At 58.4% G+C, this 25,377-nt stretch overlaps 3 protein-coding genes, 1 long non-coding RNA gene and 3 other non-coding genes across 10 annotated transcripts; 5 read left to right on the plus strand and 2 right to left on the minus strand.

Annotated features, from left to right (window-relative positions):
- The first annotated feature begins 381 nt into the window (after nt 1-381).
- On the plus strand, nt 382-572 carry LOC121468477 (U2 spliceosomal RNA). Its single transcript, XR_005978433.1, has one exon. It is a non-coding gene; the product is annotated as a U2 spliceosomal RNA (small nuclear RNA).
- Nucleotides 573-1,585: 1,013 nt separating this feature from the next.
- On the plus strand, nt 1,586-1,776 carry LOC140681136 (U2 spliceosomal RNA). Its single transcript, XR_012052382.1, has one exon. It is a non-coding gene; the product is annotated as a U2 spliceosomal RNA (small nuclear RNA).
- A 1,158-nt stretch (nt 1,777-2,934) lies between these two features.
- LOC121468475 (U2 spliceosomal RNA) lies at nt 2,935-3,125 on the plus strand. The gene has a single exon (XR_005978431.2). It is a non-coding gene; the product is annotated as a U2 spliceosomal RNA (small nuclear RNA).
- A 908-nt stretch (nt 3,126-4,033) lies between these two features.
- On the minus strand, nt 4,034-12,017 carry FAU (FAU ubiquitin like and ribosomal protein S30 fusion). Of its 3 annotated transcripts, XM_072920351.1 has the most exons (6): nt 10,619-10,717; nt 9,997-10,086; nt 4,689-4,771; nt 4,456-4,600; nt 4,314-4,369; nt 4,034-4,201 (listed from the first exon to the last, which is right to left on the minus strand). In XM_072920351.1, exons 1-5 carry the CDS (start codon nt 10,700-10,702, stop codon nt 4,331-4,333), a joined length of 441 nt encoding a protein of 146 aa, XP_072776452.1. In that variant the 5' UTR covers nt 10,703-10,717; the 3' UTR covers nt 4,034-4,201; nt 4,314-4,330. The 3 variants fall into 3 exon arrangements, with proteins under 3 accessions (XP_072776452.1, XP_072776453.1, XP_072776455.1); XM_072920352.1 differs by lacking the exons at nt 9,997-10,086; nt 10,619-10,717 and adding an exon at nt 5,784-5,926; XM_072920354.1 differs by lacking the exons at nt 4,034-4,201; nt 4,314-4,369; nt 4,456-4,600; nt 4,689-4,771 and adding an exon at nt 9,734-9,916 and having other exon boundaries at nt 10,619-12,017.
- On the plus strand, nt 5,852-9,744 carry MRPL49 (mitochondrial ribosomal protein L49). Its single transcript, XM_072920350.1, has 4 exons — nt 5,852-5,983; nt 7,234-7,363; nt 8,244-8,365; nt 8,447-9,744. Exons 1-4 carry the CDS (start codon nt 5,918-5,920, stop codon nt 8,591-8,593), a joined length of 465 nt encoding a protein of 154 aa, XP_072776451.1. The 5' UTR covers nt 5,852-5,917; the 3' UTR covers nt 8,594-9,744.
- Nucleotides 12,018-12,220: 203 nt separating the features above from the next.
- Nucleotides 12,221-21,790, minus strand: SYVN1 (synoviolin 1). 2 transcript variants are annotated; one of them, XM_032745724.3, is made up of 16 exons: nt 21,699-21,790; nt 20,613-20,753; nt 20,292-20,384; nt 19,622-19,774; nt 19,093-19,141; nt 18,323-18,426; nt 18,117-18,243; nt 17,242-17,341; nt 16,940-17,005; nt 16,562-16,678; nt 15,605-15,741; nt 14,988-15,131; nt 14,360-14,476; nt 13,548-13,734; nt 13,178-13,272; nt 12,221-13,020 (listed from the first exon to the last, which is right to left on the minus strand). In XM_032745724.3, the coding sequence occupies exons 2-16, from the start codon at nt 20,742-20,744 to the stop codon at nt 12,884-12,886; spliced, it is 1,758 nt and encodes a 585-aa protein (XP_032601615.3). In that variant the 5' UTR covers nt 20,745-20,753; nt 21,699-21,790; the 3' UTR covers nt 12,221-12,883. The 2 variants fall into 2 exon arrangements, with proteins under 2 accessions (XP_032601615.3, XP_032601616.3); XM_032745725.3 differs by lacking the exon at nt 13,178-13,272.
- Nucleotides 21,791-22,012: 222 nt separating this feature from the next.
- Nucleotides 22,013-24,585, plus strand: LOC115492180 (uncharacterized). Its single transcript, XR_003957572.4, has 3 exons — nt 22,013-22,698; nt 22,878-23,024; nt 23,139-24,585. It is a non-coding gene; the product is annotated as an uncharacterized lncRNA (long non-coding RNA).
- The last annotated feature ends 792 nt before the right edge of the window (nt 24,586-25,377 follow it).

Genomic DNA, 25,377 nt, shown 5'->3' on the forward strand with positions numbered 1-25,377 from the left:
CGGGGCTATGCTAATCAACCGCCGGTTGGAAACGAGGCGGGGCGAATGCAAATAAAGCGGCGCGTTCGGCCAATCACGGTGCGAGGCGGGAAAAAAAACGATGGGCGGGGCTTTAAAACAACACCGCATGGCTATTTGCATAGATAGGCGTGGCTATGCACATTTATTGATCCTTTCCTCGCGCAGTGCGTTCTGGGAGGATTTTTTTGGGAGATTTTCGGGATTTTAGGGGTCGCAGCGTGCGGGACGAGGGAGGGAAGCGCGGGATGGGGCGGGGAAGGCGGCCGGGAGCGGAGCCGGGCGGGCGCGGGGCGGCGCGGGGTGGCCGTGAGGTACCGGCGGGCCGGGCGGGGCCGGTGCGGTGCCGGGCCGGGGTCCGGTATCGCTTCTCGGCCTTTTGGCTAAGATCAAGTGTAGTATCTGTTCTTATCAGTTTAATATCTGATACGTCCTCGATGAGAGGACTTCATATTAAACGGATTTTTGGGCTCGGGAGTTGGACCCGGAGCTTGCTCCCTCCGCTCCGCGCATCGTCCCGGTATTGCAGTGCCTCCGGGAACGGTGCACCCCACCGGGGACCTAAAATGGTGAAAAACAGATCTAAAAATCGGTCATATCGCGGTTATATCGCGATAGCCGCCACAGCGTCCCGGTATTGGAGGTGCACCCCACCGGGTTCGTTACACGGTGAAAAATAGATCAGAAAGAGCGGAACATGGGTTATATCGCGATTATTCGTGATTGTCCCTTTGTGTCACAACCCCAACCGAGGGGGTGGCACCCCACAAACCCCGGGACCCCCGCGTGTTTTGCGGGAGGGGTGGAATTGCGGGGATCCCACTCCCGCCCACCGGGGGTGTCACCCCCTGTCACCCTCCCGGTGAGCCCGGGGACACCCCCGTGCCCTGAGTGGGATTTGGGGTCCCCCCTGGCCTGGGGGAGATTTGGGGTCCCCCCTGATCTCGAAGGGGGCCCAACCCCCCCCCACACACACACGGGAGAGGTTTTGGGGCGCTCGGAGCCGTTTCGGGGTTTCGAGTTCGGGATTTGGGCTCAGGAGGGGCCGATTTGGGGTTTTTGGGGTCCCGCTCCCCCCCCACCCCCGAGGCCTCGGCGGGAAGGTGGGACCCCAATGGGGACAGCGGCGGGGGCGGGGCGAATGCAAATGAACGACCGCAAATTACCATAATATCAATGTGAGGCGGGGCTATGCTAATCAACCGCCGGTTGGAAACGAGGCGGGGCGAATGCAAATAAAGCGGCGCGTTCGGCCAATCACGATGCGAGGCGGGAAAAAAAGCGATGGGCGGGGCTATAAAACAACACCCCGTGTCTATTTGCATAGATAGGCGTGGCTATGCACATTAATTGAGCCACCATGCGCGCAGTGCATGCTGGGAGGATTTTTTTGGGGAGATTTTCGGGATTTTTGGGTTCGGTGTGTGAGAAGCGCGGGTGGGAAGGGCGGGATAGGGCGGGGAAGGCGGCCGGGAGCGGAGCGGGGCGGGCGCGGGGGCGGCGCGGGGTGGCCGTGAGGTGCCGGCGGGCCGGGCGGGGCCGGTGCGGTGCCGGGCCGGGATCCGGTATCGCTTCTCGGCCTTTTGGCTAAGATCAAGTGTAGTATCTGTTCTTATCAGTTTAATATCTGATACGTCCTCGATGAGAGGACTTCATATTAAACGGATTTTTGGGCTCGGGAGTTGGACCCGGAGCTTGCTCCCTCCGCTCCGCGCATCGTCCCGGTATTGCAGTGCCTCCGGGAACGGTGCACCCCACCGGGGACCTGAAATGGTGAAAAACAGATCTAAAAATGGGTCATATCGCGGTTATATCGCGATAGCCGCCACAGCGTCCCGGTATTGCAGCGCCTCCGGGAACGGTGCACCCCACCGGGGACCTGAAATGGTGAAAAACAGATGGAAAATGGGTCATATCGCGGTTATATCGCGATAGCCGCCACAGCGACCCGGTATTGCAGCGCCTCTGGAACGGTGCACCCCACCGGGTACGTCACACGGTGAAAAATAGATCAGAAAGAGTGGAACATGGGTTAGATCGCGATTATATCGCGATTCTCCCTTTGTGTCACCCCCCAACCGAGGGGGACATCCCGGGGGAACCGAGGGGGTGACACCCCACAAACCCCGGGACCCCCGCGTGTTTTGCGGGAGGGGTGGAATTGCGGGGATCCCACTCCCGCCCACCGGGGGTGTCACCCCCTGTCACCCTCCCGGTGAGCCCGGGGACACCCCCGTGCCCTGAGGGGGATTTGGGGTCCCCCCTGGCCTGGGGGAGATTTGGGGTCCCCCCCGATCTCGAAGGGGTCCCAACCCCCACACACACACCCGGAGAGGTTTTGGGGCGCTCGGAGCCGTTTCAGGGGTCCGGGTTCGGGATTTGGGCTCAGGAGGGGCCGATTTGGGGTTTTTGGGGTCCCGCTCCCCCCCCACCCCCGAGCACCTCGGCGGGAAGGTGGAACCCCAATGGGGACAGCGGCGGGGGCGGGGCGAATGCAAATGAAGGGCGCAAATTACCATAATAGCGGCGAAAGGCGGGGCTATGCTAATCAACCGCCGGTTGGAAACGAGGCGGGGCGAATGCAAATAAAGCGGCGCGTTCGGCCAATCACGGTGCGAGGCGGGAAAAAAAGGGATGGGCGGGGCTATAAAGCAACACCCCGTGTCTATTTGCATAAAAGGGCGTGGCTATGCACATTAATTGAGCCACCATGCGCGCAGTGCATGCTGGGAGGATTTTTTGGGGAGATTTACGGGATTTTAGGGGTCGCAGCGTGCGGGACGAGGAAGGAAAGCGCGGAATGTGGCGGGGAAGGCGGCCGGGAGCGGAGCGGGGCGGGCGCGTGGGCGGCGCGGGGTGGCCGTGAGGTCCCGGCGGGCCGGGCGGGGCCGGTGCGGTGCCGGGCCGGGATCCGGTATCGCTTCTCGGCCTTTTGGCTAAGATCAAGTGTAGTATCTGTTCTTATCAGTTTAATATCTGATACGTCCTCGATGAGAGGACTTCATATTAAACGGATTTTTGGGCTCGGGAGTTGGACCCGGAGCTTGCTCCCTCCGCTCCGCGCATCGTCCCGGTATTGCAGTGCCTCCGGGAACGGTGCACCCCTCCGGGGACCTGAAATGGTGAAAAACAGATGGAAAATGGGTCATATCGCGGTTATATCGCGATAGCAGCCACAGCGACCCGGTATTGCAACACCTCAGGGAACGGTGCACCCCACCCCGTGCCGCTCCCGCTCCTGTTCCCGGTCTCCTTCCCCGCCCCATCCTGCGCTTCCCTCCGGCGTCCCCAAAAATCCCGAAAATCTCCCCCAGAAAACCATCCCAGCAAGTACTGCGCGCGTCTGTTTTGCATAACCCCGCCTCTCGTCCCGGCAGCGCGGGAGGTTTTGCGTCGCTCGCTTTATTAGCATAATAACCGTGTATATTTGCATATTCATAACTCAGGACGGATTTGCCCCGCCCCTTTCCTCACCCAGCGGCTCTGGGGCTGGGGGGGAACCGGTCTAAGGGAATTGGGGAGGTTTTGGGGGTCCCTCCTTCCCTCCCAGGGGGATTTTGGGGGGACAGGGGGCGTCGCTCGGCTCCCTCACATTCGGAATCACTCGGGGATTTCCGGCTCCGCTCGGCTCCCTCCGTCCCTCCCTTGCGCTCGGGTATTTCCGTCGCCGCTGGGCCCCCTAAGCCCCGCCCACCGCGGCGCTCGTGTATTTCCGGCACCGTTCGGCTCCTCAGCCCCGCCCACCGCCGCACTCGGGTGTTTCCGGCACCGTTCGGCTCTCTCCGCTTCCCCCATAGAGACTCATTCTCCAGACAATTTCTTCTCATTAGCAGCCTCCAAATTAACGCTCATTAAGCTCCTCCCTCAAATTACCAGCTCCATCAGCGGCTCGGGAACTTCTATTAATCCTTTCTAGGCCAGCTTCCCCCCCAAACCACTCTGAACACTTCATAACCAACTTCAAAACAAAGTTAAAAATCCCCAGAAGAACATAAAAAATAAAAACCCCGAGAAGTTCCAAAATGCTGGGAATTGCTCCCAAATTCCTTTATTGGCCTCAGGAGTTGGCGTTGGGACCCTTCTTCTTGCCGAAGGTGGGCACGACGTTGACGAAGCGCCGGTTGTACTGCATGCGCCGCTTGGCCCGCCCCGTCTTCTTCTTCTTCTTCTCCTGCTTGGCCACCTGGTTAAATATGGGGGGGTCAGGGGGGTCCCCAAACCCCTGGCAGGGTCCCCAAACCCCTGGCAGGGTCCCCAAACCCCCTCAAGCCGGGGGGAGCCCCCTCAGCACTCACCTTGGGGGTCTGGCCCCTCACTTTGCCGGCGCGGGCGAGCGAGCCGTGCACCTTACCTGGGGGGAGGAAGGAAATGGGGGTGTTATGGGGGGGTTGTTTTGTTAATTAACACCCCGGTAATTAGCGGCCCCCCCGGAATTACCGCCCAGCAGGCGCGTGGAGAGGTCCAGGGTGGTGAATTCGGGGAGGGGGCTCTGCCCCAGCACGGCCTCATCGTCCAGGGGGGTCCCGGCGTGCAGCAGCAGCTGCTCCTCGGGGGGGATCCCCGAAAGCTCGGCCACCCTCTCCTGGAAAGGGGCACAAAGAGGGGGGTCAGCACCCCAAAATCGAGGGGAGGGATTTGGGAGGAGGAACAGCCCAAATTTGGGGGCTCACCTTGATCTGGGCGAGGGTCTCGGAGCCGGAGAGCTCGAGGGTGAGGAGGGTCTGGCCGCGGATGAAGAGCTGCATGGTGGCGGCTGGGGAGGGGGGATTAGAGGGTGAGGGGGGTCCCCAAAACCCAAAAATTGGGGGGAACCCGCTGGGAGTGGGGGCAGATCCCCAGGGAAGGGGGGGAGCTGAGGGAGGAGTGGTCTGGGGGTGGTTCGAGGGTTATTTTTGGGGAGGTGAGTGGTGGTTTTTGGGGGTGACAGGGGTAGATATTGGGGGCTGTGGCAGTTTTGGGGCGTTTCTGGCTGGTTTGGGTGGGACTGTGGCTGTTTTGGGGTGTTCCTGGAAGGCTGTGGCTAGTTTGGAGTGTGTTCTGGGCTGGTCTGGCTCTTTTGCGTGGGATTCTGCCACTTTTGGGAGCGTTTTCCAGCAACTCTCCCGCCCCCCGGACTTTGTCACCTGCCCTGGGGCCATGGGGACAAAGGGCGGTGCCGGGGAGGGGGTCACCGGCAGCACCCTTGGGTGCCCCCCACCCTCAGAGCTGCCCCCCAACGACCTCAAAGCCTCAAGGGCCCCCCCTTAACCACCAAACCATTGCAGCCCCCTCAAAACCCCCCCAAAACCCCTCCAGAGCCTCCCCAGATGCTCCTGCAGCTCCCCAAATCCCCAAAAACCCTCCAGACCCCCCATTTGAATCACCCTCAGAGACCCCCAAACACTCCCCAACCCCACAAAAGACCCCCCTAAACCCCTCCAGAGCACCCCCCCCCCATAAACCCCCTCAGGATCTTTCCCCAAACCTTCCCTGAACCCCTCCCGCTCCACCAACACACCCCCATGAGCCCCTCCAGAACCTCCACAACGCTTCCCTTAATCTCAAACCCCCTCAGAGCCTCCCCTGGCCTCTCCCCGAGCCCCCCGGCGCCCCCAGAGCTCTGAAATCCCCCCCGAAATCCCCCCCAATTCCCTCCCGGAGCCCCCAGAGCCCTGAATTCCCCCCTGAAATCCCCCCCCCCAATTCCTTCCCGGCGCCCCCAGAGCCCTGAAATCCCCCCTGAATTTCCCCCCAATTCCTGCCCGGCACCCCCGGCCCGGCCCCACCTCAGCGGCTCCCTCAGGGCTGCGAGCGCGTGCGCGGAGAGCGCGCTGACGTCACGAGCGTGCGCGCTGACGCCACATGCGCGCGTGCTGACGTCACGAGGCGGGAAGGGGGAGGAGAAGAAGGAGGAGCCAAGATGGCGGCGATGGCGGCGCTGGGCCGGAGGCTGCGGGCGCTGGGCCGGGGGCTCAGGGGGGTGCAGGTACCCTGAGGCGGGGATTGGGGTGTGAGGGGTTCGCTGGGGGGTTTAGGTAATAGGGGGGTGGGGAGGTGTGAGGGGGGAATTGGAGTGGGGGGTTGGAGGGGTGAAGGAGGATTGGAGCCTGAGGGGAAATTGGGGAGGGAGGGAGGGAGGGAGGGTTTGGGAAAGAAACTGAGGGGGGCAATGGAGAGGGGAGATTTGGGGGGGTGTTCCTAAAAAGGGAGAGGGGAACTGCGGGGGTTTGGTGGTGGAGAAATGGGGTCAGGAGATTTGGGTGTCTCTGAGGGGTTTAGGGGGTCTCTCAGGGATTTTGGGGGGGTTTCTCAGGGGTTTTGGGGGGTCTCGGAGTTTTGGGGGGTCTCTCAGGATTATGGGGGGTCTCTCAGGGAGTTTGGGGGTGGTCTCTGTGGGAATTTGGGGGGTCTCTCAGGGTTTGGAGGGTCTCTCAGGGGTTTTGGGGGGGTATCTCAAGGATTTTGGGGGGTCTCAGGCGTTTCTGGGGGGGGTCTCTCAGGGATTTTGGGGAGTCTCTCAGGGATTTGGGGGCGGTCTCAGGGGTTTCTGGGGGGGGTATCCCAGGGATTTTGGGGGGTCTCTCAGGGATTTTTGGGGAGTCACTCAGGGGTTTTGGGGGGTCTCTCAGGGTTTGGGGGGGTCTCTCAGGGGTTTTGGGGGGTCTCTCAGGGATTTTGGGGGGTCTCTCAGGGTTTGGGGGGGTCTCTCAGGGATTTTGGGGGGTCTCTCAGGGTTTGGGGGGGTCTCTCAGGGATTTGGGAGGGGTCTCAGGGGTTTCTGGGGGGGTATCCCAGGGATTTTGGGGGGTCTCTCAAGGATTTTTGGGGAGTCGCTCAGGGAGTTTTGGGGAGTCTCTCAGGGATTTGGGGGGGGTCTCTCAAGGATTTTGGGGGGTCTCAGGGGTTTCTGGGGGGGTCTCTCAGGGATTTTGGGGGGTCTCAGGGGTTTCTGGGGGGGTCTCTCAGGGGTTTTTGGGGGGTCTCTCAGGGTTTGGGGGTGTCTCAGGGTTTGGGGGGTCTCTCAGGGGTTTTGGGGGGTCTCTCAGAAATTTTGGGGGGGTATCTCAAGGATTTTGGGGGGTCTCAGGGGTTTCTGGGGGGGTCTCTCAGGGGTTTTGGGGGGGTCTCAGGGGTTTCTGGGGGGGTCTCTCAGGGGTTTTGGGGGGTATCTCGAGGATTTTGGGGGGGTATCTCAGGGATTTTGGGGGGTCTCTCAGGGATTTTGGGGTCCCCCAGAGCTCCCCCGGCTATCAGGAGTCCACAGCTGAATTCGGGTTCGTGGAGCGGCTGCTGCCCCCCAGCCGCGTCCCCGAGCCCCCCCCGCACCCCAAATACCCGACCCCGTCCGGCTGGAGCCCCCCCGCAGGTCGGTAATTACCCGGGGTCATTAGCTGGGGTAATTAGTGCCAGGGGTAATTAGAGGGGGTGATTTACCCCAAAGTAAGGATCACCAGGGCTCTTTATCAGTTATTTATCCTGGGGGAGCTTCTTGACTTTGTGGGAGGTGTTTAATTACCTCGGGGGGGGGGCTTAATTACCTCGGAGGCATGTTAATTACCCCCCGGGTGGTGTTAATTAACCAAAATACTCCCTTCAAGAGGGAATCAGCCCAAAGAGCAAAGAGGATTTATTTACCCCAAAGTGAATTGCCCCGGGGTGGGTTGAATTTCTTTGGGGAGGTGATAATTACTTAGGGAGGATGTTAATTACCCCCAGACAATGTTAATTACTCCTTGGTGGGTATTAATTACCCCAGGGAGGGCTCCAAAATATTTCCTTAAAAGAGAAATTACTGCATACCAAACTACGCAATGAAGAGAATTTAGGAGGGATGGCTGTTAATTCTCTTGGGGTGGCTGTTAATTACCCCCAAACGGTGTTAATTACCCTTGGGGAGGGCCCCTAAATATTTCCTTGAAGGAGAAATTAACAATTCTAAACCACGAAATTAAGAGAATTTAAGCGGGGTGGCTGTTAATTCCCTTGGGAGGGTGTTAATTACCCCTGGATGCTGTTAATTACCCCCGGGGGGGATGTTAATTATCCCTTGGTGAGTATTAATTACTCCTTGGTGAGTATTTATTACCCCGGGGAGGGCTCAAAAATATTTCCTTGGAGGAGAAATTCGGGAATACCAAACTACGCAGTGAAGAGAATTTAGGCGGGGTGGGTGTTAATTACCCCTGGGGGGTGTTAATTACCCCTGGGGGGTGTTAATTACCCGCGGGGGGTGTTAATTGCCGCAGGGCCCCCCCCGGAGCTGCCCTATTTCGTGCGGCGCTCGCGCCTGCACAACCTGCCCGTGTACGAGGGGCGGCGGCAGGGCCGGCGCCTGACGGAGCTGCGCCGCATCCACGGCGACATCTGGGTGAGTTGGGGGGCTCAGGGGGGTTTTGGGGGTCCCTGGGGGTGTTGGGGGGCTCCCCCTGACCCCCCCGCCGCCCCCCAGGCGCTGCAGCGGGACCTGAGCGCGTTCCTGGGCTCCCTGGGGGTCCCCGAGGTGCCGGCGCAGGTGAACGAGGTGACGGCGACGCTGCGGCTCCGCGGGCACTGGGGGCCACAGGTGCGGCAGTGGCTGCTGCAGACGGGCTTCTAGAGACCCCCAAATGTGCCTGGGGACCCCGAAATCTGCCTGGGGGATCCCAAAATCTGCCTGGGGGACCCCGAAATCTGCCTGGGGGATCCCAAAGTCTGCCCGGGATCTGCTGTGGATTCAGCTGGAGCATCCTGAAATGGAGCCTGGGCAGCACAACAGCTCCTGGGGGCACTTCCAGATCCACCTGAAGCACCCCAAAATCTGTTTGGGGCACCTCCAGATCCACCTGGGCACCTCCAGATCCACCTGAAGCACCCCAAAATCTGTTTGGGGCACCTCCAGATCCACCTGGGCACCTCCAGATCCACCTGAAGCACCCCAAAATCTGTTTGGGGCACCTCCAGATCCACCTGAAGCACCCCAAAATCTGTTTGGGGCACCTCCAGATCCACCTGGGCACCTCCAGATCCACCTGAAGCACCCCAAAATCTGTTTGGGGCACCTCCAGATCCACCTGAAGCACCCCAAAACCTGTTTGGGGCACCTCCAGATCCACCTGGGCACCTCCAGATCCACCTGGAGCACCCCAAAATCTGTTTGGGGCACCTCCAGATCCACCTGGGCACCTCCCGATCCACCTGAAGCACCCCAAAATCTGTTTGGGGCACCTCCAGATCCACCTAGAGCAGCCCAAAATCTGTTTGGGGCACCTCCAGATCCACCTTGGCACCCCAAAATCTGTTTGGGGCACCTCCAGATCCACATTGGCACCCCAAAATCAGTTTGGGGCACCTCCAGGTCCACCTTGGCACCCTAAGATCTGTTTGGGGCACCTCCAGATCCACCTGGGCACCTCCAGATCCACCTGAAGCACCCCAAAATCTGTTTGGGGCACCTCCAGATCCACCTGGGCACCTCCAGATCCACCTGAAGCACCCCAAAATCTGTTTGGGGCACCTCCAGATCCACCTAGAGCAGCCCAAAATCTGTTTGGGGCACCTCCAGATCCACCTAGAGCAGCCCAAAATCTGCCTGGAACCTGCTGGGGACAGCCACAAATCCCTCTGGAGCACCCCAAAACCTGCTGGGGGTACCTCAAAATCCACCTGGGCCACCCCAAAACCCACAGAGAAGATCCCAAAATCCACCTTGGGGTACCCCAAAATCTGCTGGAAGCCGCCTCAAAATGGAATAAACACCTCATAAATGAGGGTAACTCCTCACAGCCTCTTTATTTACAATGCCCTCCCCCCACCCCCCAAATTTTGGGGAGGGGTCCCCCGGTCTGTGCAGGGGGGGTGGGGATGCAGAGCCCCCCAGGCTCTGCCCCTGGGAGTGGCTGTAGCCCCGGGGGCTCTGGTAGCCACAGGGGCTGGAGCCGTGCTGGGGAGGGATAAAAGGAGAGGGGGATCAGCCTGGGGACCCCCCCTGGAGACCCCCAAAACCCCCCGAAAAAAACCCACCTGGTACCAGTAGTTGTAGGAGGGGTTGGGGTCACCTCCCGAAAAGTTGAGGGGTCCCAGGAGCCCCAAGGGGTCGTCGGGTTTTCTGAGCTGGGGGGGAAATGGGGAAATTTGGGAGAAATGTGGGGGAAAGGGGAAAAATTGGGGCAAAACGTGGAGGGGAAAGGGGAAAATAAGGGGGAAAATTGGGTGGAAACGTGAGGGGAAATGTGGAGGGAGCTGGGATAAGAGCAGGGGCCAATTTTGGGACTGATTTTGGGGCTGATTTGGGGCCGACTGGTGCCCATTTTGGTGCTGATTTGAGGCCAAATTTGGGCTGATTTGAAGCCAAAATTGGACTGATTTTGGGCTGCTTTGGGCCCGATTTTGGACTGTTTGGGGTCCAATCTTGGGACTGATTTGGGGCCGATTTCAGGGTCCCCTCAGAGTCCCCAAATCCCCCCATACCTCTCCGAGCCCCCTCACATCTCGCCCACCGCAGCCCCTCCCTCACCCCAAACCCCCTGAGACCCCCAAATCCCCTCAGACGCCCCAAATCCTCTCCGAGCCCCCTCAGACCTCGCCTCCACCGCTGCCCCTCGGGCCCCTCCTGCCCCCCAGCCCCTCGGGACCCCCGGTACCTCTCTCCCGCCCATTCCCGGGCTCTCAGCGCCCCCCCGGTGCCGTCGGTGCCCCCGGTCCCCTCCTCGGGCGCCTCCGCCGCCATGGCGGCACCCGGAAGTGGCAGCGCCCCCTGGCGGGCGGGAGGACCGTTAGTCCCATAAAGGAATAACGGCGGCGGGAAACAAAACCATAGAGACGCGCCCAGCGGCCGGAGCGGCACACCGGGAACACACCAGTACAAACCAGTATAAACCAGTACAAACCAGTACAGACAGCTCCGTACCAACCCTACAGACCCGGCGGGTGCGGAACCATTATAAATCAGTTATAAAAAGCGGTTTATAACAACAAGAGGGTGTTGATCCACCACAGAGACTTTGAGAGGGGAGGACCATAGAGACGCGGGCGCGGCCGCAGCGCGCCCCCTGGCGGGCGGGAGGAGCCGAGCTTTACTGCAACCTTTATTGTATTTACACCGGAGCTGGTAAAAATTTGTACATTATTTACAAATTAAATAATTCCGCCACCGCTTCGGGGGGGAAAAGGAGAGATTTTGGGGTCCAGCGCCCCCCGGAACCATCCCTCCCCCTCCCCGTGGCTTCACCCCGAAATGAGGCAATTTTTTAAGGAATCCACCCAAAAAAAGCCTCAAACAGACCCAAAAGAAATTATGATTTTGGCTCAAAATGGGGAAAAAAACCAACGTGGAAGGGTTCAAAATCAACTCCCCAAAGCGGCGCCGCTTCGTTATTGCCAAATTCCTCATCAAGCCACTCAAGCTGGGGCCAAAACTGCCCAAAAAATTAAAGGAAGAAAGGAAAAGAATCCGCCTCAAACCCGAAAATCCCTATTTGGCTCCTTTTTGCCCCAAAAGTCTCCTGCCCCAGCCCCCGTTTTGGTGCAAAAGGCGCCATTTTCCGTCGATTCCGGCCGCTGGGTTGTGGATTTTTGGTTTTTCCCTGAGAATTTGGGGTTCCAGAGGCACTGGGGGCGCGGCCGGCCCGGAATCGCGGCGGGATTTGGGCCAAAAGTGCCCGGAATTGGGCAAAAGTCAGCGAGAAACTGCAACCCCAGCCATGGCCAACCAGTCCAAACCAGTTTGGGACTGGGAGAGTGTGGGGGGAGGGGTTAATACTGTTAATGGGGGGCAGAAATCCCAAAATTCCAGGGGGGAACCCCGAAATTCCATGGAGGGGGTCCCAAAATTTCCGGGAAAATGATGAAATTCCCATGGGCAGGACCCAAATCTGGGGGTGGTGGGGGCCCTAAAATTCTATCTGGGGACCCCCAAAATCCCAAGGAATGTCCCCAAAATCCTCAGGGTAGCCCCAAAATTCCCATGGGAGGGGACCCCGAAATCCCAGGGGGGTCCCGAATTCCCCGGGCCAGGTGAGGTCAGAGGTCAAAGGCCCCCCCAGGGTCCCAGGGTGGGTTTGGCGGGGGGGGGGACACCCTGAAACCCCCAGGGAACAACAGGGACCCGACCCTGGCTCAGGGGAGAGGGAGAATTGGGGGAAAACGGGGAAAAATTGGGAAAAAAAATGGGAAATTGGGGGAAAATGGGGGAAAATTGGGAAAAAATGGGGGGAAAGTGGGAAAAAATTGGAAAAATGGGGAGAAATTGGGAAAAAATGGAAGAAGAATGGGGAAAATTGAGAAAAAGTGGGGGAAAATTGGGAAAAAATGGGGGCAAAGAGAGGGAAAAGGGGTCAGGGGCTGGGTAAATGGGGCTGGGGTCACCAAGGGGACTGGGATTTGCTTCCAGACAGGAATTTCCATGGAAAATGGGGAGGGGGGAGGTCCTGGAGGTGAGGGAGGGTCCTGGGGGGGATCTCAGGTTGGTCTGTGGGGTCCTGGGGGGTTCCCGGGGGAATTTCAGGTCAATCTGGGGGGTCCTGGGGGGATTTTGGGTCAGTCTGGGGGAAACTCGAGTCTGGGGGGTTCTGGTCAGTTTGGGGGGGTCCCGGGGGGAGATCTTGGGTCATTTTGGGGGGTCCTGAGGGGATTTTGGGTCGGTCTGGGGGGTCCTGGGGTAGATGTGGTGTTGGTCTGGGGGGTCCCAGTCAGTTTGGGGGAGTCCCGGGGGTATCTTGGGTCAGTTTTGGGGGGTCCTGGTCAGTCTGGGGGGGTCCCAGGGCGATTTTGGGTAACTCTGGGGGGGGGTCCCAGAGGGATCTCGGGTCCATCTGGGGGCGAACTTGGGTTGATCTGGGGGGTCCTGGTCAGTTTTGGGGGGAGGTCCTGGTCAGTGGTGGGGGGTCCCGGTCAATTTGGGGGGTCCCAGTCAGTGGGGGGGGGTCCCCAGCCTCTGCAGCCGCCGCCGGCGCAGCTCGGCCGTGTTGGGGCCCTCTGGGGGCTCGGGGCCCTCCCGGGGCTCGGAGCCTTCGGCCGCGTCCTCCTCATCCTCGGCGGGGGCCGGCTCTGCGGGAGAGCAGGGCACAACTGGTTTGTACCAGTTTGTACCAGTTTAACCCCGTGCAGAACCAGTTTGTACCAGGTTAGCCCAGTTAACACCAGTTCAGCACCAGTTTAACCCAGTTCAGCCCAGTCCAGCCCAGTTTCGGGGCTCCTCACGTACCAGCGGCTCCGGCGACTCCCGAGGGTCCCGGTGCTGGGGGCTCCTCCGGGGGCACCTCACGGCCGGGGGGCGGCCGGGGGGCGGCTCGGGGGGTCCTGGGGGGATCCCAGAGTGACCCCAGAGTTATCCCAAATTCCCGGGAGTGGGGAAGCGGGGGGGTGGTCAGCACCGAGCCCTCCCAGTGCTCCCAGTCCCTCCCAGTGCCCTCCAGTCCCTCCCAGTCCCATCCCAGTCCATCCCAGTTACCTGTGGGAGGCCAGTATGCTCAGGTACTGGTTGATCTGTCCCCCCCAGTTCATTCCCAGTCCCTCCCAGTCCATCCCAGTTCATTCCCAGTCCATCCCAGTCCTTCCCAGTCCATCCCAGTTACCCGTGGGAGGCCAGCACGCCCAGGTACTGGTTGATCTGCAGCATGGCAGCGTCCAGCAGCGTGTGGATGTTGTGCAGGCACTGCAGCCGCGCCTCCAGGTGCTGCCGCTCGTGGCCCTCCATGGCGCGCAGCTCCTCCTCCGTCAGCCCCGCGAAGCCGGCCGGCGGCACCGGCATGGGCGGCACGCCTGCGGGGAGAGGGGTGCATCCCGGGATCCCTGAACCCCAATTTCCCAAATCCCTGAATCCCCAAATCCCCGAATCCCCGAATTCCCAAATCCCCAAATTCCCAAATCCCCAGCATAGGCAGCACGCCTGCAGGAAGAGGGGTGCATCCCAGGATCCCTGAATCCCGAATTCCCAAATCCCCTAATCCCCAAATCCCTGAATTCCCGAATTCCCAAATCCCCAATTCCCCAAATTCCCAAATCCCTGAATCCCCAAATCCCCGAATTCCCAAATCCCCGGCATGGGCGGCACACCTGCAGGAGGGGTAAGGGGTGCATCCCGGGATCCCTGAATCCCAATTTCCCAAATCCCTGAATTCCCAAATCCCCGAATTCCCAAATCCTGGAATTCCCAAATTCCCTAATCCCCGAATTCCCAAATCCCCAAAAATCCCCAAATCCCCAATCCCCAGCATGGGTGGCACCCCTGCAGGGAGGGGCGGGGGTGCATCCTGGGATCCCCAAATTTCCAAATTTCCCAATCCCCAAACCCCAAATTCCCCAATCCCCAAACCCCCAATCCCCAATCTCCAATCCCAAATCCCAAATCCCCAGTTCCCAAATCCCCAGTGAGTCCCAATCCTACCGAAGAGCGGCGGCCACGGCATCCCCACCCAGGGCGGCGGCAGCGGCAGCCCCGGCACGGCCCCGGCAGCGCCCGGCTCCGGCCCGGCGGCACCGGCACCGGCACCGGGACGGGCACCTGGGGGCACAGAGGGGTCAGGGGGAGAAAGTTTGGGGTGGAACAAGGGGTTTTTGGGGTGGGAAAGGGGATTTGGGATGGGAAAGGGAGGGAGTTGGGTATGGGGAGATTTAGGGTGGGAAAAGGGAGCAGGAATGGATTTGGGGGGGGATTTGGGTTCGGGGGGGATTTGGTGGGAAAAGTGAGGGGAGTGGGATTTGTGGGATTGGGGTTTGGGGGATTTGGGGTGGGACAAGGGGCAGGGGATAGGATTTGGGGTGGGATTCGGGGTGGGACAAGGGGCAGGGGATGGGATTTGGGGTGGGATTTGGGGCACAATGGGATTTGGGGTGGGATTCGGGGCACAATGGGATTTGGGGTGGGATTTGGGGCACAATGGGATTTGGGGTGGGATTCGGGGCACAATGGGATTTGGGGTGGGATTCGGGGTGGGACAAGGGGCAGGGGATGGGATTTGGGGTGGGATTTGGGGCAGGATGGGATTCAGGGTGGGATTCAGGGTGGGACTCACCGGGAGCAGCGTCGGTGGCCGCGGCCGAGCCATCAGCACCGGCCGCCGGGGCCTGGACGCCGCCGGGGCCGGGCGGGAAGGGCCCCACGGGCGGCCAGAACGGGAACATTCCCGGCGGGAAGGGAGGCAGCATCCCCTGGGGAACTGCGGGGACAGGGCAGTGCTGGGGCCACGACTCCCAACCCCTCCTGCCCGACCCCAAAGGCAACGGGGGCAGCAGAGTGGGAACATCCTGGGCTGGGGTGTCACTATCGGGGTGTCACTGTCGGGGTGTCACTGTCGGGGGCTGCCCACAGGGCCTCTCCCTCCTTTTGTCCCCACAGCAATGGTCACTCACACCTGGGTGTCCCTGTCCCCCTGTCCCATGGTCACTCACAGTTGGGTGTCCCTGTCCCCCTGTCCCTGTGGTCACTCACACCTGGGTGTCCCTGTCCCCTGTCCCTGTCCCGTGGTCACTCACAGTTGGGTGTCCCTGTCCCCCTGTCCCAGTGGTCACTCACAGCTGGGTGTCCCTGTCCCCTCTCTGTCCCGTGGTCACTCACAGTTGGGTGTCCCTGTCCCATGGTCACTCACACCTGGGTGTCCCTGTCCCCCGTCCCTGTCCCGTGGTCACTCACAGTTGTTGGGCTGCGCTGCCGGTGCCGGTGCCGGTGCCGGCGGCTCCGGGGGCGGCTGCGGCGGCAGCGAGGCGCGGAGCACGTCCATGCGGCACGTGGGGCACGTCTGCTGCCGCTGGAACCAGGAGCGCAGGCAGCTGCGGGGTTCATTAGCGCCTTCGTTAATTAACGCAGTACTGCCACCCCCGCTGGTTTAATTAACCCCTAAATTAACTCCCCTCCTGTCAGCTCTTGGCCCCCGAGACCCTTCCGTGTCACTCTGACCCCCCCAAAAAGGAATTCAACCCTTTCCCCGCTAATGAACCCCTAATTAATTCATCCCAAATTAACTAATGACCTCATTAACCTCCACTGCGATGCTGGGGATTGGGACTGGGACGGGAGTGGGATGTGGATTGGGATCAGGATTGGAATTGGGGATTGAATCAGGATTGGGATAGGGATTGGGATGGAATCAAGATTGGGGTGTGGATTGGGATCGGGATGAGATCAGGATCAGGACTGGGATAAGGACCAAGATGGGATCAGGACTGGGATCAAGATCGGATCGGGACCAGGACTGGGATGGGGATGGGATTGGGATGGAATCAAGATTGGGATCGGGACTGGGATCAAGATTGGATTGGGATGGGATTGGGATCAGGATCAGGATCAGGACTGGGAGAGAAATGGAATCAGGATTGGAATTGGGATGGAATCAGGACTGGAATCAGGATTGGGACTGGGATGGAATCAGGATTGGGATCGGGATCAGGGTTGAGATCAGGATCAGGACTGGGGAGATAGTGATGGGATTGGGATGGAATCAGGACTGGGACTGGGACTGGGATCAGCACCAGGATTGCCACTGCAGGCTGGTAGACCTGCAGTGCTGACCCCTCAAAACCACTCCCAAAATGCCCAGAATGCCCAGAATGCCCAAAATCCCCGAATTCCCGGAATCCCCGGGGAGCAGACCTGGTGTGGAAGATGTGGTTGCAGGGCAGGCGCTTGGCGCCCGTCACCATCTCCTCGCGGCAGATGATGCAGACGTTGTCCACAGCCTGCAGCTCCTCAGCCGTGGCGTCGGGATAGCTGTGGGGAAAACATCCCCCAGCTGCCCCAAAATCCCCACAGCTGGCCCAAAAAAACCCACAGCTGGCCCCAAAAACCCCACAGCTGGCCCCATCCCACAACTGGCCCCATCCCACAGCTGGCCCAAAAACCCCACAGCTGGCCCCAAAAACCCCACAGGGGTTTTGGGATGGATGGGTGTAGGGTTTTCCCAGGATTTGGGGTTTCAGGGTGGATGGATGTATGGAATTTCCCAGGATTTAGGGTTTTTTGGGCACTCACAGCGTGTTCATGTTGCGGATGGCCCGGCGGGACATGATGGCGTCAGTGACGGCCTTCTTGAACTGCCTGGAGCAGAGCGGGATGGGGATCGGGATTGAAATGGGATTGGGATGGGATCAGGATTGGGATCAGGATAGGATCAGGATGGGATCGGGACTGGGATCAGGATGGGGATTGGGATGGGATCAGGATGGGATGGGGATCAGGATAGGATCAGGACCAGGATCAGGATCGGGACGGGGATCAGGACGGGACCAGGACCGGGATCACACCAGGAGACCCCCGGGGCTGCGGGGCCTCACCTCATGGCCAGGTACATGGGGCGGATGGCGAAGAGCGGGAAGGTGTGCACCTTGATCATGATGGTCATGAAGGCCATGTAGAGCAGCACCTTGATCAGCCCTGGGGAGAACACAGCGGGACGCGCTGGGACAGCCCGGGGGCGGGGTGGGACCCCACGGCCACCCGGGCCCTTCTGGGGACACCTGAGGTGACCAGGTGACAAGCTGACCAACCAAAGCCAGCCGAGCACCACCACCACCGTGACCAAGCCTGCATTAATGACCCAAACCCAGCTGAGCACCAAAACTTTGAGTCTTCACCGACCAACCAAGCACCAAAACTTTGAGTCTTCATTGACCAATCAAGTGCCAAAACTTTGAGTCTTCATTGACCAACCAAGCGCCAAAACTTTGAGTCTTCACCGACCAACCAAGGCCAGCCAAGCACCACCAACACTCTGAGTTTTGGTTGACCACCAAGACCGGTTAACACCAGGACGTGAAGTTTTCATTGACCAACGAAGAGCAGTTGAGCCCCACCAAGACTTTGGATCTTCATTGACCAACCAAGACCAGCCAAGCACCAACATGTCAAGTTTTGGTTGACCACCAGGACCAGTAGAACACCAACGCTTTGGATCATCGTTAATGAACAAAAACCCTAATGAACCTTCCAACCCTTCTTGGAAACCAAGACTTCCAGTCTTTGTTGACCAACCAAGACCAGCTGAACGCCAAGGCGCCAACTCTTCGTTGACCAATGAAGACCAACCGAGCACCACCAAGACTCTGACTCTTCGTTGACCAACCAAACCCACCCAAACTCCCCCAACACTTCATCTCTTCGTTAACCAACGCCTAATTGAGCTCCCCCCGCCCCCGAGCGGCCGCAGTACCGGTGAAGAGCTCGGTGTAGAGCATGAACACGGCCTTGTTGTCCCAGGGGTTCTCGTTCTGCAGGTCCACGGAGTGCAGCACGTACTTGATGAAGATGGTCAGCACCATGGTCATCAGGATGGCGTACTGGGGGTGGCACAGGCGCCAGGTGGGACGTCCCGCCCCGGGAGAGGCCCCGGGGACCCCCGGGACCCCCCGCACCCACCTCGAAGCCAAAGACCAGCTGGACGGAGGCGCCGCGGGTCAGGATGCTGTGGTAGGCGTGGCTGACGAAGAGGAAGTCCAGGATTCCCAGCAAGAACATCAGGGCTGGGAAAAGAGGCCGGGAGACCCCAAAAACTGAACGGGACCCACCCTCGGGAGCAGCTTTTGGGGGGCTCCTACACCCCACCGCTAACGAGGAGCTTAATTAACAGGTTTCTCACTGCCAGCCACGCCTTGCAGCCTCCTGCCCACCAACACTCCAAAACTGCTTTCTACACCCCTAAATCCCATTTTTCTGATTTTGGGGAAGTGCACCCCTAAATCCCATTTTTCTGATTCTGGGGAAGTGCACCCCTAAATCCCATTTTTCTGAATTTCAGAGAAGTGCACCCCTAAATCCCATTTTTCTGATTTTTGGGGAAGTACATCCCTAACTTCCATTTTTCTGATTTTTGGGAAGTACATCCCTAAATCCCATTTTTCTGATTTTTGGGGCATACATCCCTAAATCCCATTTTTCTGATTTTTGGGGCATACATCCCTAAATTCCGTTTTTCTAATTTTTGGGAAGTACATCCCTAAATCCCATTTTCCCACCCTGTTTTGCCGTGGATCCAGATCCTTGTTTTCCCTCCACGGAGCTCGTTAACCCCCCCAGGAACCCCCTCATTAACGAGCTGCTGCTGATTAGGGTAATTCGGGTTATCAGGCCCCAGCACGCTCGGCTGCCCCGGGTTCTTCCCCAAAAATATGCAAATGAGGAGCACTCACAGACGATTCGGAAGTGGAAGAGCCATGAGATGTTGGGGCTCCTCTCCATCTGTGCAGGGGAGGAAAACCCAGTTTTTTCCACAAAAAAATGGGATTAGGGCTCATTTCCAGCTGTTTTGGGGTGGCTTTGGCTGGTTTGGGGTTAGTTTTGGGGTGAATTTGATATATTTTTGGGGTTGATTTGGTTAGGGCTCATTTCAGGTTGGTTTGGGCTGGTTTTTGGGTTATTTTTGGGTTGGTTTTGGGCTGTTTTAGCCTCATTGATTTGGGGTTATTTTTGGGCTAGTTTCAAGCTGATTTGGGGTTATTTTTGGGTTGGTTTCAGACTGTTTTAGGATTAATTTTGGGCTAGTTTCAGGCTGATTTGGGGTTATTTTTGGGCTGGTTTTTGGGTTGATTTCAGGTTATTTTTGGGCTGGTTTCTGGCAAGTTCTGGGTGGATTCTGGCTTATTTTTGGGGTGGTTTCAGGCTGGATTTGGGGTTTTTTGGGGCAGTTTTTGAGCTGTTTTCCCTGCTGCCACCACTCACAAAATCCACACGGTCCTCAGCCAGCCAGTGGAAGCACTTGAGGAAGAGGAGGAGGGTGAAGAGGGCGACGAAGCGCGGGCTGAAGTCGTCCCTGAAGACAGTGAAGGCCAGGCAGGTCTCGGTCACCGCGTACCACGAGCGCTCCAGGAGGTGCTGAGGGACAGATTTAGGGGCAGCCCCCCGGGGTGGACCCCAAAACGGGGCCCAAAAACCCTGGGGGCTCAAAATTCACCCCAAAACAGGGCCCAAAACCCCTGGGGGCTCAAAATTCACCCCAAAACAGGGCCCAAAACCCCTGGGGGCTCAAAATTCACCCCAAAACAGGGCCCAAAACCCCTGGGGGCTCAAAATTCACCCCAAAACAGGGCCCAAAAACCCTGGGGGCTCAAAATTCACCCCAAAACGGAGCCCAAAAACCCTGGGGGCTCAAAATTCACCCCAAAACGGGGCCCAAAGACTCCGGGGGTCCAAAATTTGCACCGAAGATCTCTTGGGGTTCAAAATCCCCACCCAAGCTGGCACTGAAAGACTCTCAGGGCTTAAAATCCTGCCTCAAAATGCATCAATTCTCCCCTAAATAAGCACCAAACACCCTCTGGGGTGACAAATTCCCCCTTAAAACAGCACCAAAGACCCTCTGGGCTCCAAAACTCCCGCTCCAAAGGCTCACCTCCATCTCGGCCGCGCGCAGCTGCCCGAAGAACACCTTGCCCATGAACTTGCCCAGCAGGAAGACCAGCACGAAGGCCTGGATGTACAACACCTGCAGGGCCAGCAGCCCCCAAAGGGCATTTTGGGGACAGCCCGGGGCAGGGGGGGGGGTTTGGCACCCCAAACCCGGGGCTGGATGGGCGGAACCGGCCCTGCTGCCGTCCCCAGGGGGTTTGGGGGAGCCCCTCAGCCCCCAAAAGCAGAAGTGAGGCGGCGTGGGCAGGCCCTGAGCCCGGCCCCGGGGTAATTAGGGGTGATTAACAAGGAACAAAGCACTCACGGCCATGCTGGGGCTGGATTTGGTCAGGTACACCACGGTGGGGTAGAACTGGTGCTTCAGGTAGTAGGCATGGGCCACCACGGCCGTGGTGAGCGCCAGGCTGCCGGCCATGACCAGCGCCGTGCACAGCATGGCCTCGGCCTGCAACAGCCAAAAAACGGGGCTTTAACCCCCAAAATAACCCCCCAAACAGCCATCAGGCTCCTGCCATGACCAGCGCCGTGCACAGCATGGCTTCGGCCTGCAACAGCCAAAAAATGGGGGTTTAACCCCAAAAATAACCGCAGAAATAACCCCAAAATCAAGAGTCAGGCTCCTGCCATGCCCAGCGCTGTGCATAGCATGGCCTTGGCCTGCAACTGCCAAAAAAACAGGGGTTTAACCAAAAAAATAACCCCAAAAACAGGGGTCAGGCACCTGCTGTGCCCAGCACCGTGCACAGCATGGCCTCGGCCTGGAACCCACAAAAAACAGGGTTTAGCCCCAAAAAGAATGGATTTAACCCCAAAAATAGCCCACATTTAACTCAAAAAATCAGCAATCAGGCGCCTCCTGTCACACAGAGCATGGCCTCAGCCTGGAACTGCCAGAAACAGGGATTGCACCCCAAAAATAATGGATTTCAGCCAAAAAAGAATGGATTTCACCCAAAAAAGAATGTATTTCGCCAAAAAAGAATGGATTTCACCCCAAAAACAAACCACAGAATGAGGGACCGGGTTCCTGCTGTCACACACGGCACAGCCTCAGCCTGGAAACCCCAAAATCAGGGGCTTAACCCCAAAAATAACTCACATTATTTTATTATTATATAAATAACCCACATATATCCCCCTGTCCCCCTCCCTGTCCCCCTGTCCCTCTGTCCCCCTCAATGTCCCCAAACCCCCCGGGTCCCCTCACGTCCCTCTGCCCCCCCCCCCCCCCACATCCGCGTCCCCTCCTCCACCGGGAACCCCCAACTGTCACGGCTCCCTCAGCTTCCCGCGAGCCCCCCGGTGCCTCCGGCCGCCCCCGCCGTGCCCTGCCCGCCCCTCGGGCCGCGCTGCCGCCCCCCGGGACCCGTCGGGACCCGCCGGGACTCACCGGGCCCGACCCCGCCTCAGCCCCAGCCGCTCCCACACCGGAACCGCCGCAGCGCGCGACACCTCACTTCCGCCCGGACCGCACCACGCGCAGTACGGGGGGGGGGAGAAGATGGGGGAGAAGGGGGGCTCACTCCCAGTTTGCTGCCCTCACCTCGCTCTCCAAACCCGCTCCTCCCTACAGAGAACCCAATGAGCCTCGTCTCCTCCCGCTGCACGGGAGTGTGCGGCCGTGGCTCCCCTAAACACTGAACCGCTGTGCTGATCCCCCCGCACACCCCCGCTTGGTACGCTCCGAGCGGCCCCGCCGCCGGTGCAGGGGTGGGCGGTGACGCGCAGGGTCCCGTGGCTCGCGCTCATTGGCCAGGCGCGGCGGGTCTCGGCCAATCAGAAAAAACCTCCCCCGCGCGACGCCGCTCGGCCGGCGGCTGTTGCTAAGGGAGGGGCGGTGCGGGCGAGGGCAGCGCCCCCCTGAGCGCCGTGGGTGCGCCCCACACCAGCCGGACTTGTCGCCTTTCCCCGCTTCTCTCGTTCCGCGCGCCTCACCCCATCCTTTTTGCCTGCATCGCCTTCCGCCATCCCCTTCCCCCTCACAAACCTCCCCCCCAAGCCGCCCCTCCCTTCACACTTCTCCCTCATGGCGCCCGGCCAATCAGCGACGCCTCCTTTGCGCGCCTCATCTCTCATTGGCTGAGACTCTCATTAAAATGCAGCAGCTCGGGGAGAGAGGCGTGGTTTAGTCAATCTCTGCCTTCTGATTGGCTGGAGGTGCGGCCTCACGGCCTATAGAATGCGGCTCCCGGGAAGAGGCGGAGCTAAGGCCGCAGAGGCGAAAGAAAAAGGCGGGAAGGCGCCGGAGCCCCTGAGGGGATTTTGGCGCTTTTTCCTTTTTGGCAGCAGAAAATCCACTCAGCACCTTCAATCGTACTAAAATATAGCGGAAAAGAAAAGATTAAACTTCAAAGAGCCCTTTAATCCTGCAGTATGGGTGAGGCAGAGAGGTACGAGACCGGGTTAAACCTGTGCTCGCTCTGAGCTTTTGGGAATTAAACGTTTGGTCTGGTTTTGGGGGGATTTAGGGATTTTTGAGCATTACAAAAGGTTGGGTTTGGGGGCTTTTGGGGTCACTTGAAGCTTTAAGGGGGTTGAATGCTAATTCTTGTTCTGGGTTTTTTTTTAGCTCCCCTCCAAACCGGGCAAAATCCTCCCCTCACGTTCTAGATCCTCCAAATCGGGCAGTTTTACCCAAAAATTGATTTTCTGGTTGTTTTCTCCTCCCCAAGAAGACACTGTTAGGCAGGCGTCCCTCTCCAGGGTCTCTGACAAGGTCAGTCTAACTAAAACCACTTTTTTGTTTTATTTTCTTTAAGAAAAACAACTTTTTTTGCCTGAATTGAGTTGGTTTTTGCCTCAATCAGCTGGTTTTTACCTCTTTTTGCAGGACCTGCTGGCCATGGCACTGATGGCTGCCCATGAGAGATGCAACCCCCTGCCCTGTCAGTCCTTAATTAGAGCCTTAACGAAGCCCTGCCTTAATTAGGGCCCTAACACCCTCCCAGCCAAGTAGGGGTCCTAATGATTAGGACCCCTGGTAATTAAGTGGGGGTCCCTAATGAAGCCCCTCTAATGAAGCAGGGGGTTCTCTGGATATTCTTGCTAATGAAGTCAGGGTCTCTAATTAAGCAAGGAACCTTAATGATGCCTCAATTAATGAAGTAGGGAATCCTAATGATGCCCCACTAATGAAGTGAAAGGTGTTAATGATGTTCCTAATAATGCAGGGGGGTCCTAATGATGTTCCTAATAATGAAGTGGGGGCCCTAATGATGCTCCCCCAGTCAAGCAGCGGCTCTAATCAAGCAGGGCCTTAATGATGCCCCTGCTGATAAAGCAGGACCCTAATTAATCCCAGAGGTGCTCAAACCTCAGAGTCCTGCTCCCATTACCCAAAATCCCTGATTCCCACCCAAAATCACGTGAAAATCCCTAAATCCCACCCAAAATCCCTGATTCCCACCCAAAATCACATGAAAATCCCTAAATCCCACCCAAAATCCCCGATTCCTACCCAAAACCAGCCCTGGGCAGCCTGGGGTAACCCTGAAGGCCCAGACAGGGCCAGGGCAAAGAAATCCTCAAAACTGGAGATTTTACAGCGAGTTTGGACCCAATTTCCCTTTAATTTTGTGAGGAATTTGGGCCCTTTCTGTGTGGAAATTTGCCCTTTTTTGGTTTGACCCCAAATTGAGCCCCTTTTTTCTCATTATTTAATTCTAAAATTGGCCCCTTTTTGCTTTTACACAGAACTGGGCTTTTATTTTTTAATTTTTGCCCCCAGATTTGACCCTTTTTTGATTTTTGTCCCAAAATTGCCCTTGACCCAAAACCCCCCAGAACTGGGGCTGCTCCACACCTGATTTGGGGAAAAACCTGCTGGAACTGGGGCTGTGCCACACCCTCAATGCCCTTTCTTTGGTTTTTACCCGACCAATTTTGGGGTTTTTTTAACCCAACCCCCATTTTTGCTCACAAGTGTCTCTTTCCTTCCCAGCTGGTGGTTTGGGGTGATATCTTCTCAGTTTTTTTTTTTTTCCATTTCCTTCTTATTTCTCACCCAAACCCTCCAAAATTGCCCAGAATCGCTCCTTTTCTCCCCTTCTGCCTCCCCATTTTTGAAGGAGAAACGCAGAAAATGGGCAACACGTATTAAAAAATCCTTAATTTTGATTTTTTTTTTTCCCCGTGGGCTAAAAAGGGTGAAAAATTAAAAAGAGGGAGTGGCATCTGACTTGGGGGGGGGTCTACGGTGAGTGTGTCACCCGTGTCACACACACCCCACAGATGTCCACCCCCCCGAGTCCCCCCAGTGTCCATCCCTGCGTGTCCATCCCCCCAGTGTCCATCTCTGTCCATCCCCCCAGTGTCCATCTCTGTCCATCCCCCAGTGTCCATCTCTGTCCACCCCCCCAGTGTCCATCCCTGCATGTCCACCCCCCAGTGTCCATCTCTGTCCATCCCCCAGTGTCCACCCCTGTCCATCCCCCAGTGTCCATCTCTGTCCACCCCCCCAGTGTCCATCTCTCCAGTGTCCATCCCTGCGTGTCCATCCCTGCGTGTCCATCCCCCCAGTGTCCATCTCTGTCCATCCCTGCGTGTCCATCCCTGCGTGTCCATCCCCCCAGTGTCCATCTCTGTCCATCCCTGCGTGTCCATCCCTGCGTGTCCATCTCCCCAGTGTCCATCTCTGTCCATCCCCCCCAGTGTCCATCCCTGTGTGTCCATCCCCCCAGTGTCCATCTCTGTCCATCCCTGCGTGTCCATCCCCCCAGTGTCCATCCCTGTGTGTCCATCTCCCCAGTGTCCATCCCTGTGTGTCCATCCCTGTGTGTCCATCCCTGCGTGTCCATCCCTGCGTGTCCATCCCTGCGTGTCCATCTCTGTCCATCCCCCCAATGTCCATCTCTGTCCACCCCCCCAGTGTCCCCCCAGTGTCAATCCCTGCCCAGTGTCCCCCCCGTGTCCATCCCCCCGTCCATCCCTGTCCACTCCCCCAGTGTCCATCCCCCCTGTCCATCCCCCCAGTGTCCATCTCTGTCCATCCCCCCAGTGTCCATCTCTGTCCATCCCCCAGTGTCCATCTCTGTCCATCCCCCCTGTCCATCCCTGTCCATCCCCCCAGT

This window comes from Taeniopygia guttata, chromosome 31 (assembly GCF_048771995.1).
Source record: "Taeniopygia guttata chromosome 31, bTaeGut7.mat, whole genome shotgun sequence".
NCBI lineage: Eukaryota > Metazoa > Chordata > Aves > Passeriformes > Estrildidae > Taeniopygia > Taeniopygia guttata.

Coding starts and splice junctions, on each gene's coding strand:
- SYVN1 (XM_032745724.3), bottom strand. CDS start 20,744: ATGCTGTGCACGGCGCTGGTCATGGCCGGCAGCCTGGCGCTCACCACG. Junction 15,742..16,561: donor AACCACATCTTCCACACCAG/GTCTGCTCCCCG, acceptor TGAACCCCGCAG/CTGCCTGCGCTCCTGGTTCC. Junction 13,735..14,359: donor GCCGTGGCCGCCGCTCTTCG/GTAGGATTGGGA, acceptor CTCTCCCCGCAG/GCGTGCCGCCCATGCCGGTG.
- FAU (XM_072920351.1), bottom strand. CDS start 10,702: ATGGCGGCGGAGGCGCCCGAGGAGGGGACCGGGGGCACCGACGGCACC. Junction 4,772..9,996: donor CCTACAACTACTGGTACCAG/GTGGGTTTTTTT, acceptor CCCCCTCCCCAG/CCGCCACCATGCAGCTCTTC. Junction 4,370..4,455: donor CTCCACGCGCCTGCTGGGCG/GTAATTCCGGGG, acceptor TCCTCCCCCCAG/GTAAGGTGCACGGCTCGCTC.
- MRPL49 (XM_072920350.1), top strand. CDS start 5,918: ATGGCGGCGATGGCGGCGCTGGGCCGGAGGCTGCGGGCGCTGGGCCGG. Junction 5,984..7,233: donor GGGGGCTCAGGGGGGTGCAG/GTACCCTGAGGC, acceptor GGGGTCCCCCAG/AGCTCCCCCGGCTATCAGGA. Junction 7,364..8,243: donor CGGCTGGAGCCCCCCCGCAG/GTCGGTAATTAC, acceptor TAATTGCCGCAG/GGCCCCCCCCGGAGCTGCCC.